This window comes from Euwallacea fornicatus, chromosome 8 (assembly GCF_040115645.1).
Source record: "Euwallacea fornicatus isolate EFF26 chromosome 8, ASM4011564v1, whole genome shotgun sequence".
NCBI lineage: Eukaryota > Metazoa > Arthropoda > Insecta > Coleoptera > Curculionidae > Euwallacea > Euwallacea fornicatus.
The window spans coordinates 3428812-3443483 of record NC_089548.1 but is presented as its reverse complement, the minus strand read 5'-3'; the positions used below and the strand labels follow the sequence as shown (position 1 = coordinate 3443483).

The following is a 14672-nucleotide window of genomic DNA, read 5'->3' as shown; positions in this document are numbered from 1 at the left end:
ACCAAATCTAACCAGCGGTATACGCAGCGTCGATTTTTCGGAAATTCCGCCACTGAGTTGGAACGGTGGATTCCATTTGTGGTTTCTTGTAAGGTTCACCCCGTTTATCTACCCAAACAAAGATTATTGGTCTATTAAACAGAATTAAATAGTTATAGAATCAAAAGTTGAGAGTCGTAAAGTCTAATCTCATTTACACCAACCGCGGTCCTAACGCTTTTTTTCTTATCTATCTATTTTGCAAATGATATTTTGTTAGTGGCACTTGATAAATTTATCACAAGGATCAACAAAGCAATACCGAGAAAAGTTTAATTTTTATTGTCAGCAAATCTATTATTGTATGTGAATGCTGAAAATGGTAGATACTATCAACATCTGCAAGGTTTCCCACGCCTGAACGTCGATTTTCCAGCTCCTGTGGCAACCTAATCGATAATGTAGAACGTTGCTGATTGGACACATTTGGAGCTTTCCCACGATTTTCCACAATGGCGGTCCAACTCTTATGAGATTTAACTGGTACAAGTTCGAATAATTCGAACTAGTAGGTATTTAAAAACCAGAAACACATTTTAAACACGAAATGGTCATTTTTATCATTTTGACGAACAATATGACAGATTTTCCAATCGGAAACCGTGATTAAACGGGTTTCATTTCACAACTAGTTACATAATGTATGTAGGTGCCAACATTTCAAAATGCCGTTAGCAAATCGAACCAGTTTATATTCCTCAAATGCGGTAGAAGATGTAAAATATTGAGAGAAATGGAAAAATGTGACGCGATGAGGCATCCAGTACTATGATCATTAAATCTAATTGTCATTGTTTTCAAATATGACTAAATTGGATATGAGAGAAGCTGAATAACCTTTGTTATACATAGAAATAACTTGAATTCCCAAAATACTAAGTTTACAATATTACACAGTACGATATTCCGTTTAAAACTTGCTTAGAACGTAAGCTTCATGGATGTCGTGCAATACACCTTTTCGAACTCAAATAGGTGGCTCTCACGAACCTGAGGGAACAAAATAAATACGGTCGTCAGAAGTTTTGTAGGGTTCGAGGAACCTCAGAGGACACATTAGTGTGAAAAATTATTTGAATCTCCGGAGGTTAAGCGAAATATCAAGGAATGCCGTGTGTCCCCCTACATTCGTCTCACTTGTAGAATGAATTCTAGAGGCTCTGCTAGAGTGACTAGCCCCTTGTGCAGGTACCAGGGCTCACAGGGGGTTGACATTGAAACCACACCTAGAATCGTTTCTAGTAACGGCAGAGTGAACCTGGGAGGTGGGGGGAAAGCCTAAAGCGCTATTCAAAAATCTCGAAGTCGTATCACTTCATCCACACACCAACTTGTTTCATATTCACTTCTTCCACGGAACCACACTCGTTGCATAAAGCTAGGCATTTCCTAACTAGTTGTAGAAATAGCTATTTAGCAATTTAGCACCTTTATCCCAATTTAGCTGACCTCACTTCATATAGGATTTCACTATCGGGATATATAAATTTATAAATCTATCAAATTAGCACTACCTTACAATCAATAACAAATATTACAGTTGGTTTCCGATTATTCGCTAAAATTGCAATAAATATTAGATTCCATGAATCTTGTCTACTCAACAGTGGTAGCAAAATTCAGTGAAATAGGTATCTCAATAACATGAAAATCCGAGCTTCTGATGCTTTGTATATGAACCGCGCTTGAGTTAAACGGGCATACATATGAATACATAATGTAACAACTGCATCGAAGATTATCGATATTTAAAGCAACGTGCACGAATGCAATTTGGCAGGAGAAGGCACAAGTGCATGTAGTGCACGAGTGCTTTTTTTATGCAGATTTCACGATTATTGATAAAAAATTACACTGAATTTTCGATGACCAGTTTTATTGGGAGGACAATTTAAAGAACCAAAATCTACTTATTTGTGACACATTTGTATAACTTTCGACTCGTAAACATTGAGAGAAATTTAATCGGAAAAAAATTTGCAGTCAGAAATTTAATGGAAATAAAAGTGGTCTTACTATGGTCACAATTCCAATCTTACATTAAAATGCCCCGTTTTCAGCCGCCGAATGAAATTCTGATAGAATAAAAATGAATTTCCATAAGAATATTCAGGGAACTCGACATTGTAACTACCGCATTGAATTTAAACTCATTAACCATTTTATACAAATATGCACTTCTAATGTTTCTATTGCTGAAACTTTATACAGGGTGTTGTCAAATAATGGGTGAACACTACTCTCAAACTTGACTTAAAAAAACTTCTTGTTCTATCTATAATTCAAATATTGCCACAGTTATTTTTAACGCTCTTTATAAATGCCATTTTATTTTATTGACTCGACCGCCCTGTAGGCTGATGTGCAATAAACGAATTTAGACCTGATATATGGATAAGAATCAGATAATCAGATAAAACCGTTTTGCACTGAAAAGTTAAGCTCTATTGTAAAGTTTTATCCGAACATTACCAAATTGACTAGGTACAAATCTATAAAAACCAAAAATATTGTTTACAAGCCAGTATAAATCCCAACTTAAGTGCTTTAACAAACCTGAAGATAATCAGATCGATATCTGTCCCATATGGGGCAAAACATTAAGAACATAAGTAAAAAGTGATAGTAAACTTCGAACTTATCATTTGCGCAGTGAGAGTGTGGGTACCCAATCCAGTGAAATTACTTCATTTCTATCATAAGAAACATGAAGCTTCAGATTACATTGTTACTCTCAATTCACTTGTATTCATGGATCTCAAGCGCCAATACAATCCGACCGAAGATCCATACGCCAACAATGGTGGGTAGGATGAATCTTAGGCAGAGTCAGGAAATTCATTCCTGTCCCAGTATGGTTTATTGCCAGGGTGACCTTTTAGACACTGTCCAAAGACAGAAGCTATTTACTGACTCCAAACGCTTTGTGGATATGAGTCAAAGAAATGACGAAAGTGTGACTTTGGATAACTTTAAGGCAATGATGGCGGCAACGGATAATCAGCCTAACAGAACTCAGATCAAAGAGTTTGTTGCAAAAAACTTTGAGTATGAAGCTGAATCGGTGAGTATTAAAAAATCGTATTTGCAATAGATTTTATGCTGTCTATATATCTTTTAGGAAAAGTGGACGCCTCAAGATTACAACCCTGAACCAAAATTCTTAAATAATATCCGCGATCCTTCCATTAGAGTTTTCGCACAAGAACTCGTCTCCTTTTGGCCCCAATTGGGACGCAAAATCACAAATTCAGTTAAAGAGCACCCAGACAGACATTCAGTTATTCCTGTGCCAGAGGGTTTTATTGTACCTGGAGGAAGATTTCAAGAAATTTATTATTGGGATTCTTACTGGATTATTAAAGGTAATTACGGTTTCTTTCAATTAGCACATCCCATAATTTGTAATTATACCTAAGGGCTGTTAATCAGCGAAATGTCTACTACAGTCAAAGGAATGCTCACCAATTTAATCTACTTAATACAACAATACGGGATGATACCAAATGGTTCCAGGTTGTACTATGTAAACCGTTCTCAACCGCCGGTATTTACTATGATGGTGGGTCTTTACTTAGAATACACTAACGATTTAGAATGGCTGAAGACGAATATCGACTACATAGAGGCAGAGTTAAATTTCTGGCTAAGCTATAGAACATTAGAGATTTCAGTGGATAATAATCGGTACCAATTGGCACATTATGGAACCGATAGTAATACACCCAGGCCGGAATCGTATGCCGAGGACCTGGATACTTGTGCTTCTTGTGTTACTGAAGAGGAAAGGGTGAGCTATTCTTCCTTGTCGAATGTATCAGGTTAGAGCTATGCCACAGTATTACAACCTAAAACCATCTTGTTTTCGAACAATATTTGGGGCATTAACGTTTCAGTGGCAAGAAACTTGGATTAGAAATCAAATCATAAGACTTCAAACATTTAGTATATCGGTAATGATAACAATTATTTCTTTTTTAGCGAGGATGCTACAACGCTTTGAAAACAGCAGCAGAGACGGGATGGGACTTCTCAGTACGCTGGATATTCGACAAAGAAGGAGGTACAAACGCCAATCTCTCCTTTACAGATAGTCAACGAGTTATCCCAGTAGATTTAAATGCTTTTCTGTGTAAATCATTTCGATTACTCTCAGAATTTTACGGAAAACTAGGAAATACCTCGAAACAAGACGAATGGTCTGTTCAGGCAGACCAATGGCGAAAAAATGTAGAGCAGATCCTTTACAATAATGAAGACGGTATATGGTACGACTTCGATTACAATTTGTCTAAACAGAGGAAGTATTTTTTCCCCAGCAATTACGCCCCCCTCTGGGCAGAATGCTACGATTTGAGTCGAAAGACGGAGAGGGGGAGTAAAGCTGTAAAATACTTTAAAAGAAATAATTTGGAACAGTATCGGGGAGGTATTCCCGCTTCACTCGAACTTACTGGTGAACAATGGGATTTGCCCAATGCATGGCCTCCACTGCAGGAATTTGTCGTTTTGGGTAAGGTAACTTCCATTATCTCGGACAACATAATAAATAAATGTACTTCCATTTATAGGCCTGTATAATACGGGTTATGCGGAAGCTCAAGAAATCGCTAGAAATGTAGCAAAGCTTTGGATTAATGCCAATTTAATCGGATACAACGAACATGCTGCCATGTTCGAAAAGTACGATGCACTTACTCCTGGACAATACGGTGGAGGAGGCGAATATGAAGTCCAATTAGGATTCGGATGGACGAATGGAGTAGCACTATCTTTCATAGACCAATTTTATTCCTCAGGAAATATTTCCAAGATATCTCTAAATATCTACATTTATTCTGTTGTGTTCAGTCTAGTGGCAGTTTTAACAACCGACATAATATATTTAAACTGTTAAAATAGAATAGAAACGAATTATTAGTAGTCTTTTATTGCATTAATTCGGTTATGATATTCAATATGTAATTTTCAACTGATATATTACGGTTTTGGGATTGGAAATCTAAAAGTATAGTCTCATCGAACATCTGAAAAATCAATCGTCAATCACAAAAAAATATTAGTTAAAGGAAATAATGGCACATCATTGATAATATTGAAAATGTCCATAGAAACCGTCTTAGTGGAAAAAGTTTCCATTAAATTGATCTACTAATTCTCGTCCGGTTAAAGACCAAATTATTTCGCTTTAGCGGTAAACTTTCCTATGATTTCACCGCCGTAAACTAATGTTATTGATCAGAAACCGAAGACAAATCTATATAATTGTTAGACATCACATTGGAAATGTTCTACTGTCTTTAAGTGGCATTTCTGGGTACATATTCTGAGCATTTTTTTTTAACGTTCGAAGGGCACATACCTTCCAAAACTGTAAATGTTAAAAGTTGGTAATGATTTGCAAAAAAATATATTTTTATTCGTGATTTAATTATTTATCCTCTGAATGGCCTAATTAATGTTAGGTACAATGCTTTTGTAACTTAGAGAATATGAATTAAATTTTTAAAGCTTAGCTAATAACAAAGAGTTAACAATATATATATATAAAGAATCAATACTAAATAGACCGTGCTGGGAAACGTTCTTCCAACAACTGTAAAAATGGCTCCAATAGAAAAAATAAAATTTAAAAGCGTATATTTAAAGACTTGAGTATACCACAAAATCAATAATTATTTGAAATTGCATTAAACATTAAAAAGAAAAACAGGTTTCAGATTATAAAGTCGGGAGTTTAGACGGAATTTTATATCTAGAAATGTTACTATTATTCATCTCATGCTGTTTTTAAGTCTTATATAAATGCGATCTTTAAGGAGGTAATCAGGCGAGTGAAGGAACTTACAATAAAGTAAGTAAATCTAATAATGCAATGTCTCATTTACTTGACGTTTCCCATTTCAACTTCCAAAACGATATAACTTTAAAATGCCGCTCTGAAAGTAACCGTTATATGTAATAAATTATGTTCATTTTGTAACCTGGTGGATAGCATGAGCGAGATATTCAACGTTCTTGCTTGTTACGCCTGCCATGGAAATACGTCCATCTTTTGTAAGGTAAATACTGAATTCTTTGGTCAGCTTTTCCACCTTAAACAAAAAATGTAAATTAAAATGCGCAAATACATGACATTATTAAGTTTTACCTGAGGAGCAGTCATTCCAGTGAAGCAGAACATGCCGATTTGGTTGGTGATGTGGTCCCAGCTTTTTAATGATCCTTCTTTTTTCAAATTTTCGCGCAATTTTGTTCTGACTGAGATGATTCTATCAGCCATTCCTTTTACTTCTTTCAACCTAATTACAGGTAAAAAAATAGCACAAAATAGTGACACCAAGTTACTTTTTAAAACTTTTTTTTTAATAATTGATTTGAATTTTATAGATTAAAACAATTACTAAATTAACTATGTTAAAATATCACCTACCAGTCAGCTCTCAGCTGCGGGTCACCCAGAATTTCCCCAACAATTCTCGCACCGTTAATCGGAGGATTTGAATAAAAGGCTCTAATCAGGATTTTAATTTGAGACATCACTCTATCGGCTTCATCTTTTGACTCTCCAACAATACTAAAGGCTCCGGCTCTTTCTCCATACAAGCCCATATTTTTTGCAAAACTTTGACATAGGGCAATCTTGTGACCCTCTTTGATAAAGTGACGCACCTACAAATCAAATTGAAAAGGTTTAGTGAAAATAAAATTTAATAAGACTTTTCTCAAAAACTGTATAAAAATGTGTAAGTTCTTATTACAAATCCATAAAAGTGAATATGCCCAAGCGCTCATTTTGAATCATGTGGTTTGTCCCAAACTAAAATAAATTAAAAGTCCCAATTTCATCATTATTCCCTAATTTTTCCATATTCCCTTGATTTAACTAAATATTTATTAATCCAGGCATCCTTTTCCTGGAATTTCTGGGCTCATAGGAGAATCTATAGAAAGAGATTATGAGAGTAATAAGGGATATTTTGCTATATTTACTAAGTAAAAATGACACATTTTAAATATATGATGTGCGCAAATAAATTCCCTCGACAATCCTCCAGCATTACAGGACAAAAATAAAAATTTATTAAGTTACTGTAAAACTGATTATTATAGCCACGTGTGGTCTTGCGTTGTTTCTTATTTTGATAATACTATACAAGTCAACAAACCGGAGTGTGCGAAAAAGAAGAAATTGGTCTTACGTAACATATATGTATATTAAATAAAATTTTTACTTTTTTTTTATCGATTCTGCTGTATTTTACTTATAAAATGAAAGTGGAAAATGAAGGGGGGAAATAGAAATAGGAACTGTGGGATGTCCCAACCCCAATGAGGTTAATAATATCAATATTACATATATGGTTATAAGTAAATAATTTATCAGATTCTCATGAAACAAATATTCAGAAGTGCTTACTGCAAATGCATCATTGTCCACGCTGCCAGTTGCAAAACCTTGATAAGCCATGTCAAAAAATGGGAAAAGATGCCTTTTTTTAAATAAATTGGACAGCTCAGCCCATTGCTCTTTGCTGGGGTCAACTCCTGTGGGATTATGTGCACATGCATGAAGTAACACAATGGATTTCTCTGGAATTTTCTGTAAATAATATGATGCTACTGAAAAGCAAAATATTTGACACTACTAATAAATTAAATAATTAGAATGATTGTGTAAAAACAACTAGAGATAAGGTCGCCAACTCTTATATTTTTGAAATAAGCAAACAAGCTCATTATGAAAATAATAATGTAAAGAGGATTCATTACACTTACATCACCACCCTTTTTCTTCACTAAAACTTGTCTGACTTGAAAATTTGGTGGTTTGTTGTTAATAACACAATATTTCAAAAATAAATGCAAAACCTATAACTTTTGAATAGAATAAGCAACATAAGTAATAATAAAATTGGCATAAATTATGATAGGAATAGGGCTGAAATCACAAGGTGTTGAAAAATATTTCAGAAATCACTTTTTACCACATTGTTAAGAAACAACTTGCATAGTAATATACAGTACTATAGATAGCACCACCTAACAAAATTGAGATAAATCAGATAGGTACAATTATCATTCTTTTAACATTTTTTGTATATTATTTCTTCTTTTATTTACAAATAGTGTATTTTCTTGAGAAAATCAGGTAAATTAACACGGAAGAAACGTCATGAATTCCTTTTGAGCCTTACTAATTTCTCTTGTTACTAACAGACTTTTCAGAAATTTCACAACAGAGCTCCTTGCCCCAGTGGATTAGTATCCTACACATCAGCGTTGCCTATATTAAATAACTGTCGTCGAACTTACGTTTTAATAAATCTATTTGAAACAAGCATTTAGACAATCTGAACACAATCTTTAATGATTTTTGAAAACTTGGAATAGTAATAATGAAATCACTGTCTTGGACTATATCTGTAAATCTAATGTTTAAACTACTGAAGGATCAGATTAGAGGATATCCTGTAATTAAATCAAATTTAAAGGTATTTACCAAAGATGTAAAATGATCAGATATTGATGTATAATATGATGATCTATTGAGCGATGTAATCTTATGTAAGGGCTAAAAGTAATAAAAAACTTACTGAAATATCTTCCAAGGCACCCGCAAAGTCCAATCCACAGTTCTTAGAATCATAGTACCTATAAGATTTAACATCTAATCCAGAGTGTTTGAAAATAGGAGTATGGTTCCCCCATGAGGGTGTTGGCAAATACACAACTTTATTACCAGGAAAAAAGTTGCTCAACAAAGCAGCTCCAATTCTCAAAGAACCTGTACCAGAAATACCCTGAACTGTGGCATTTAAGCCATTTTGTACTACTTCTGAGCCTTCTCCAAGCGCAAGATTGATGGTTTGCTTGCAAAATTCGGCAGTACCGCCAATCGGAGCATATTCTTTATCAAGATTTTTAGCACGCAATTTTTCTTCGGCTTTGCGAACACAAGGCAATACATATGGTTTGCCATTGTCATCACGGTAAGTTCCAGCACCAAGATTGATCTTTTTAGGATTGGTGTCACGTTTGTAAGCCTCAGTTACTCCTAAGATGACATCAGGAGGACCCATTTGAACAGCAGACCACCAGGAACTGCAAGAGGCAGCGAATAGGACGCTGTAGGTCATAGAGGTCAAATATCAAAACTGCACTTACTTTGCTCTTTGGGACACACAGGCAATGCCATGCTTGTTCTGTAGAAGTACTGCTGAATATTTTAAAGACATTTTTTTACTAAATGTTTAATTTAAATTATTATAAATAGAAGCGGATAAGCAAGGCCGGTTTTGGGCGGTTTCACGTAAGGTTTTTAACTGAAAGTGAAAGCGAAAACTACTCGAGCGCAAACCGATTTTGTCACAATAATCAGAAAAACAAGTTTATTTTAAGAATCCCCCAGTAATCATAAGGTATTTGCTTGGAATATTCCAGTTAACCCTGCTTGTGATATGGCTAGTTACACTGAAGGTGCCGAAAGAGAATGCTGACGAGTTACTGACGATAGTTATTCTAGGTTAGGTTTTCCTAATCGAGAGTTCTTAGTTGTCAAAATAATTTCTAAACCTAACTATAGACAGTAACAGGTATTTGTTATTTTGTAACAGGTAATGACAACTGGTAACAGTGACGAGTTTAGGAAATGGATACACGGTGTGGGTTGTCGGTCTGGTATATAATGTGTAACTATCTTATATATGCAGGGTGTTACGAAGTGTTCTGATTGTAGGTTTTTTGCATTTTTAGGCGAAAAAGTTTAGTTTAATTTATAACACTATTTTTTTAGAGGCATTTTGAATAATATGCTATTACAGCTCTGGATGAAGACCTTTCGGAACTAGAACAGTTACAAACACTAATGAACTGTTATCGAACACAACTATAACATCATTGTTACATGTCACAAATATTATCTGTCTGATAACTATGGTTTGTTTTGACATTGACAAAAGAAACGTACAAAAAACTTAAAAACAAATTGTACAAAAATTGGTCTCATCCATTTACAATTGGGTGAGAAATGGCTGCGGAAATTAAACCGGCTACGCAAAGCAACGAAAGGTTTTGCACAACGAAAAAGCCCATATTGCTTTCTAAAGTAGAAGGATGCAGTGACGAAATTAACGCCGCAGTGTTAATTCCTGGGGAAGATGGGGTCATCAGTGTCTCAGATGACAAGTAAGTTCAGGGAAATTTTTGTACGTTTTGTTTTTGTTCTTGAAATTTACTAACTATTTACATGCAATTGTCATGATCTGAATTTGCTCCTAAAGGGGTAAAGTACTTAATATTTGCTTAACGACGTCAATATCGTACTTTCTACAGGACGGTACGAGTCAGCCTGAAAAGAGACTCAGGACAGTATTGGCCTAGTATATGCCAATACATGCCCAGTGGCACCACTTCCATCTACTACACTGTGGAAACGCGGCAGTTGTTCATTGGTCAAGAAAATGGAACAGTCTCAGAATTCTCTTTAGCTTCAGACTTCAATAGGATGATGCCTGTACGAGAGTATTTGGCACATCAAGCTCGAGTCACAGATATAATATTTGCCATCACTTGTGAATGGATTTTGAGTGTCGGAAGGGATAAGTTATTTTCATATAATTGTACTCAGACAGGCAGAAATATTGGCACTTTCAGTTCTGAAGCTTGGTTCACATCCTTGCAGTATCCTTTCTGTAATTTCTCTCTTTAGATTAGTATTTTTAACTATAAAGATATTTCTCTTAACATAATCACAACTAGATTTGATTCGCAGTCAAAACATGCATTTATTGGTGACTATTCAGGCCATATAACGATGCTAAAATTAGATAATAATGGTCCTATTGCAATAACCACTTTAAAGGGTCACACTGGATCTATTAGGTCTTTGACTTGGGACATTTCTAGGCAGATGCTGTTTAGTGGATCATTTGATCACAATATTATAGTCTGGGATATTGGAGGTCAGCAGGGTAATGCATATGAACTTCAAGGGCATCATAATAAGGTATTTGTACCACTATTATTTCGCTTGAAGTTGAGAATATAATGTGGTTTTAGGTCTCAGCCCTACATTATTCAGACTCAACCACGCAGCTAATTAGTGCTGGTGAAGATGGTGTTATAGTGTTTTGGGATATGAATCAGCCAAGGCAGGAGACTGCAGCTTGGGCTGAAACAGACCTTTGTCAACTGTGTAACAAACCCTTCTTTTGGAATATACGGTAAGCTTGAATGTAATATGTCATTTGAGAATTTTTGCACATAATCAAAGTCTATAATAATATTCATAACTAATTAATGATTCAAATTAGTCATGTCAACCAGTGTAAATTGTAGTGGATAGTCTTGGTGTTGTAATGTGTTATATCAGTATTAGAAACAAATTGAAAAGAGAAATACTGTATATTTTGCTTGGTAATTTATGTAATTACATCCTGTTTCATAAGGATTCCAGAAAAACTCAGTCCTTGTCGTTAGAAGAATAATGCTTTACCCCAAAAAAACCTTGTGTTTAAATTGAATAAATTTACAGAGCTATGGTAGATCAACGTCAATTGGGCCTGAGACAACATCATTGTCGTCATTGTGGAAAGGCGATATGCGAGAAATGTTCTCAGGGAAGAGTAACAATTCCCTCTATGGGCTTTGAGTTTGCAGTTAGGGTTTGTGAGCCCTGCCATAACATACTCAAAGATAAAGAGTAAGTGTGATCTGTAATAACAATCCTGTGATTGATTAAAGGAAATATATTTTTTTTTTTATTTAGGAGACCATCAATGGCCACCTTTCACGATGCAAAACACAGCGTACTGGCCATGGATGTGGATGAAACTGCAAAGAAACTCATCACTGTAGGTCAAGATAGGGTCATAAAAATTTGGGACATCTCAGCTTTATTGTAAAAAGTTAAAATCTAATTTATAGGATGTGATGTATAAACTACTTGTCAAAAGAATTAAAGTTGGTATAACTTTCTTTTTTTACTTTGATGTTATATTTTTATTGTATAGGTTATGTTTCACTTAATGTTGTTTATATCATCTTTGAATTAATAGTTATTTATCTAACAAGTGCCAAAAGTGATACTGGTAACCCAACGACGCGAAACGTAGTTCGGTTAACGATCGAATCATCATTGCAACAGTCAGTAATGGAATCCAGTGAAGACACTTTCGCACGTGTTAGTTTCAATATTTTTCCTACGAGCGAATGCGTGTCAACTTGATTGTCTTACGTAAGTTCAATGAAGTATTAATGTGCGGTGAAAGCTTTACACACACACATGCAGTGACCAGTTTTACTACACACAAGTCATTGTCAAATGCCGTCAGAAATTTGAACACTGGCACGTGCTCCTCTGTTTTGTGTGGGAGAAAACTCTTTAAGGCATGTGTGGTAAAGTGCTACTTTTAGTTAGCGAATGTATGCGGTAAAGCTTTTTCTTGTAGGAAAAATGTATTGGTTCTCTTATAGAAACTAATTATGATTAATAAAGTCTTCAAAGATTGTTTCTAAACATTGAAGGTTTTCTTTTAGTCCTTTATCCTTATACATGTGCAGTCGCGATCAAAAAGATAATTTGTCTTTGTAAATGTTATCTTAAATATTATAGTAAGATCATTTGCATAAATGGTGTATATTTGTTACGTTTGTGGGATCAACAATCTCATGATCTTATTGACATATTACACAGCTTGCCTGCTTAAGAATATGGAGACCTTAGATAATGAGGCGGCAGTTGGGACAACTCTAAAATCTGAAGACGGCGTCTTGTAGATGCAGTACAATAAGACATATACATATTTTGAAGTTCAAAAGGCCATTTTCATGGCATGTTTTTGGAATTTTTTTGTGAACTAACCTTTTTTGCTTTGTTAGCAAAATTGAACAAACGATTACTGAATAAGCCAATAAATAACATCAAAAAACCTCTCTTGACTTGAAACAGACAATTTATTAAATAATAACAATAATAAAAATATCTACATCAATATATTGTTGTAAGTACTAACATCTTAATCCAGATCCTATTGCTAAGAAAGTGCCGAATGACCCACCTCCTTGTAGCATTACCTTGCCTACAGTGTTTATTAACTCCCTGCCTCTTAACCCACTCCTGAAAAAAAAAATTTTAAGTTAAGAAATCAAGACAAATGTCTCCAGTTGTGAGTTAAAAATCCCTTCATGAATAAACCTGTTTCCATGAAAATGAATGATTAACATCATTCTACCTTTTATGATTCAAAATTAAAGATATGGATGGAAATGTTTAATTTCAGTAGGATATCAACTTAAATCTGAACAATCTAAGATTAATTTAATATAGTACAAACCAAATTTGGTAACAACATACTTTTAAGAATCTCAGATTTATTGTTTGTTCAATGTAATAAAAATTCTCACCTTAAAGCTGAGAATCCTCCAAATATTCCCCCACTTGCCATTCCAACACAAAACCCTAATAGAAATCCTGTCTTCATTTTATCTAAGCAGGATGGTCCTTGTTGAGAATATACACCTCCTGGAACTGCTGGCATCTGAAATTTTGATCCCAACAATTAAAAGAGATTTCTCAGTCATTTTTTTTTTGTAAAAATATATACAGGAATATGACACGTTTGGCTGATTTTTAATAGCATACCTGGTTCTACATTAATAATGTTCTTTTGAAAAATATTAACTTTTTTTGATATTTTTTTCTGATATTTACTTAATAAATTAGCAAATATTTGCTACTTTGTTAATTAAATTTTAATAATTTGCAATAAATGTCAATAAAATTTCTCACAAATATATTTCCGTAGTAGAGTAAAGGAAACTACACCAAAAGTCTTACACTCAACTTTTAGTAATATTGAAAAAAAAAATGTAGAAGTATTAAAAGGCTCTTGCTGTTCAAAGGGTGATACTGTAATTAAAATAGAAGAAACCTTGAAACCTCAGCATTGATATGCACCTCAGAATCCAATTATGTTCACTTTGAAGCAACATTTTTGCTCTCTTAAATAGAATTTTTAGTATAAACGTGACAGGCAATGTATTTTTTAACAGTGAACATAATAGGGGCCTAAGACTGAGGGTCATGGGGCAGGGGGTGTAAAAATAGTAATTTTTGCTTACTTTTTCAAAGTATGTTGTGGAATTTTATATAATTTTAGTAATTCATAAATAATTAAGATTGGAACTCTCGAACCTGGAATATTTCTCAAAATAAAATCAAAATTGTAAACATCAATAATGGTGAGCTTTTGTACTTGAAACTGGGGACGGCACCGGTATCGAAAAATATCGATAAGTTTTATAAAACATATCGATATATTCTATCAAATATATCGATACATTGGAGAAATTCAACAAGCAGAGTACTGTGATCGTTCTTGTATACTTATGTATCAGATCCATTATAAAGTTGCAAAATAGTTTTTCAAATGGAATATCTACGAATAAAAAACTCAGGCAACCTCTTTCAAATTTAGCTAAAGATGTTAATACGAACGCAATCAGAGAGAAACACAAAGAACCGACAACATAGAAACATAAGGAAAAACGAAGAGAGAATATATTTTGTTACTTGGGAGCAGTTAGAGTCAGACCATCTTTGGCATTCATGCATGTACTGGCAAATTCTC

The 14672-nt window shown here is 34.3% G+C and overlaps 4 protein-coding genes across 4 annotated transcripts; 2 read left to right on the top strand and 2 right to left on the bottom strand.

Moving 5' to 3' along the window:
* The first annotated feature begins 2500 nt into the window (after positions 1 to 2500).
* LOC136340787 (trehalase-like) lies at positions 2501 to 4962 on the top strand. The gene is made up of 5 exons (XM_066285129.1): positions 2501 to 3103; positions 3161 to 3404; positions 3459 to 3829; positions 4021 to 4552; positions 4611 to 4962. Exons 1-5 carry the CDS (start codon positions 2747 to 2749, stop codon positions 4934 to 4936), a joined length of 1830 nt encoding a protein of 609 aa, XP_066141226.1. The 5' UTR covers positions 2501 to 2746; the 3' UTR covers positions 4937 to 4962.
* A 471-nt stretch (positions 4963 to 5433) lies between these two features.
* Positions 5434 to 9567, bottom strand: Got2 (glutamate oxaloacetate transaminase 2). The gene is made up of 6 exons (XM_066285131.1): positions 9208 to 9567; positions 8637 to 9144; positions 7460 to 7642; positions 6473 to 6711; positions 6191 to 6341; positions 5434 to 6134 (listed from the first exon to the last, which is right to left on the bottom strand). Exons 1-6 carry the CDS (start codon positions 9276 to 9278, stop codon positions 6012 to 6014), a joined length of 1275 nt encoding a protein of 424 aa, XP_066141228.1. The 5' UTR covers positions 9279 to 9567; the 3' UTR covers positions 5434 to 6011.
* A 370-nt stretch (positions 9568 to 9937) lies between these two features.
* Wdfy2 (WD repeat and FYVE domain containing 2) lies at positions 9938 to 12561 on the top strand. The gene is made up of 6 exons (XM_066285132.1): positions 9938 to 10227; positions 10375 to 10722; positions 10801 to 11047; positions 11101 to 11264; positions 11576 to 11743; positions 11810 to 12561. The coding sequence occupies exons 1-6, from the start codon at positions 10070 to 10072 to the stop codon at positions 11943 to 11945; spliced, it is 1221 nt and encodes a 406-aa protein (XP_066141229.1). The 5' UTR covers positions 9938 to 10069; the 3' UTR covers positions 11946 to 12561.
* Positions 12562 to 12977: 416 nt separating this feature from the next.
* On the bottom strand, positions 12978 to 14322 carry LOC136340795 (reactive oxygen species modulator 1). The gene is made up of 3 exons (XM_066285137.1): positions 14164 to 14322; positions 13447 to 13580; positions 12978 to 13159 (listed from the first exon to the last, which is right to left on the bottom strand). Exons 2-3 carry the CDS (start codon positions 13578 to 13580, stop codon positions 13051 to 13053), a joined length of 243 nt encoding a protein of 80 aa, XP_066141234.1. The 5' UTR covers positions 14164 to 14322; the 3' UTR covers positions 12978 to 13050.
* Between the last annotated feature and the right edge of the window lie 350 nt (positions 14323 to 14672).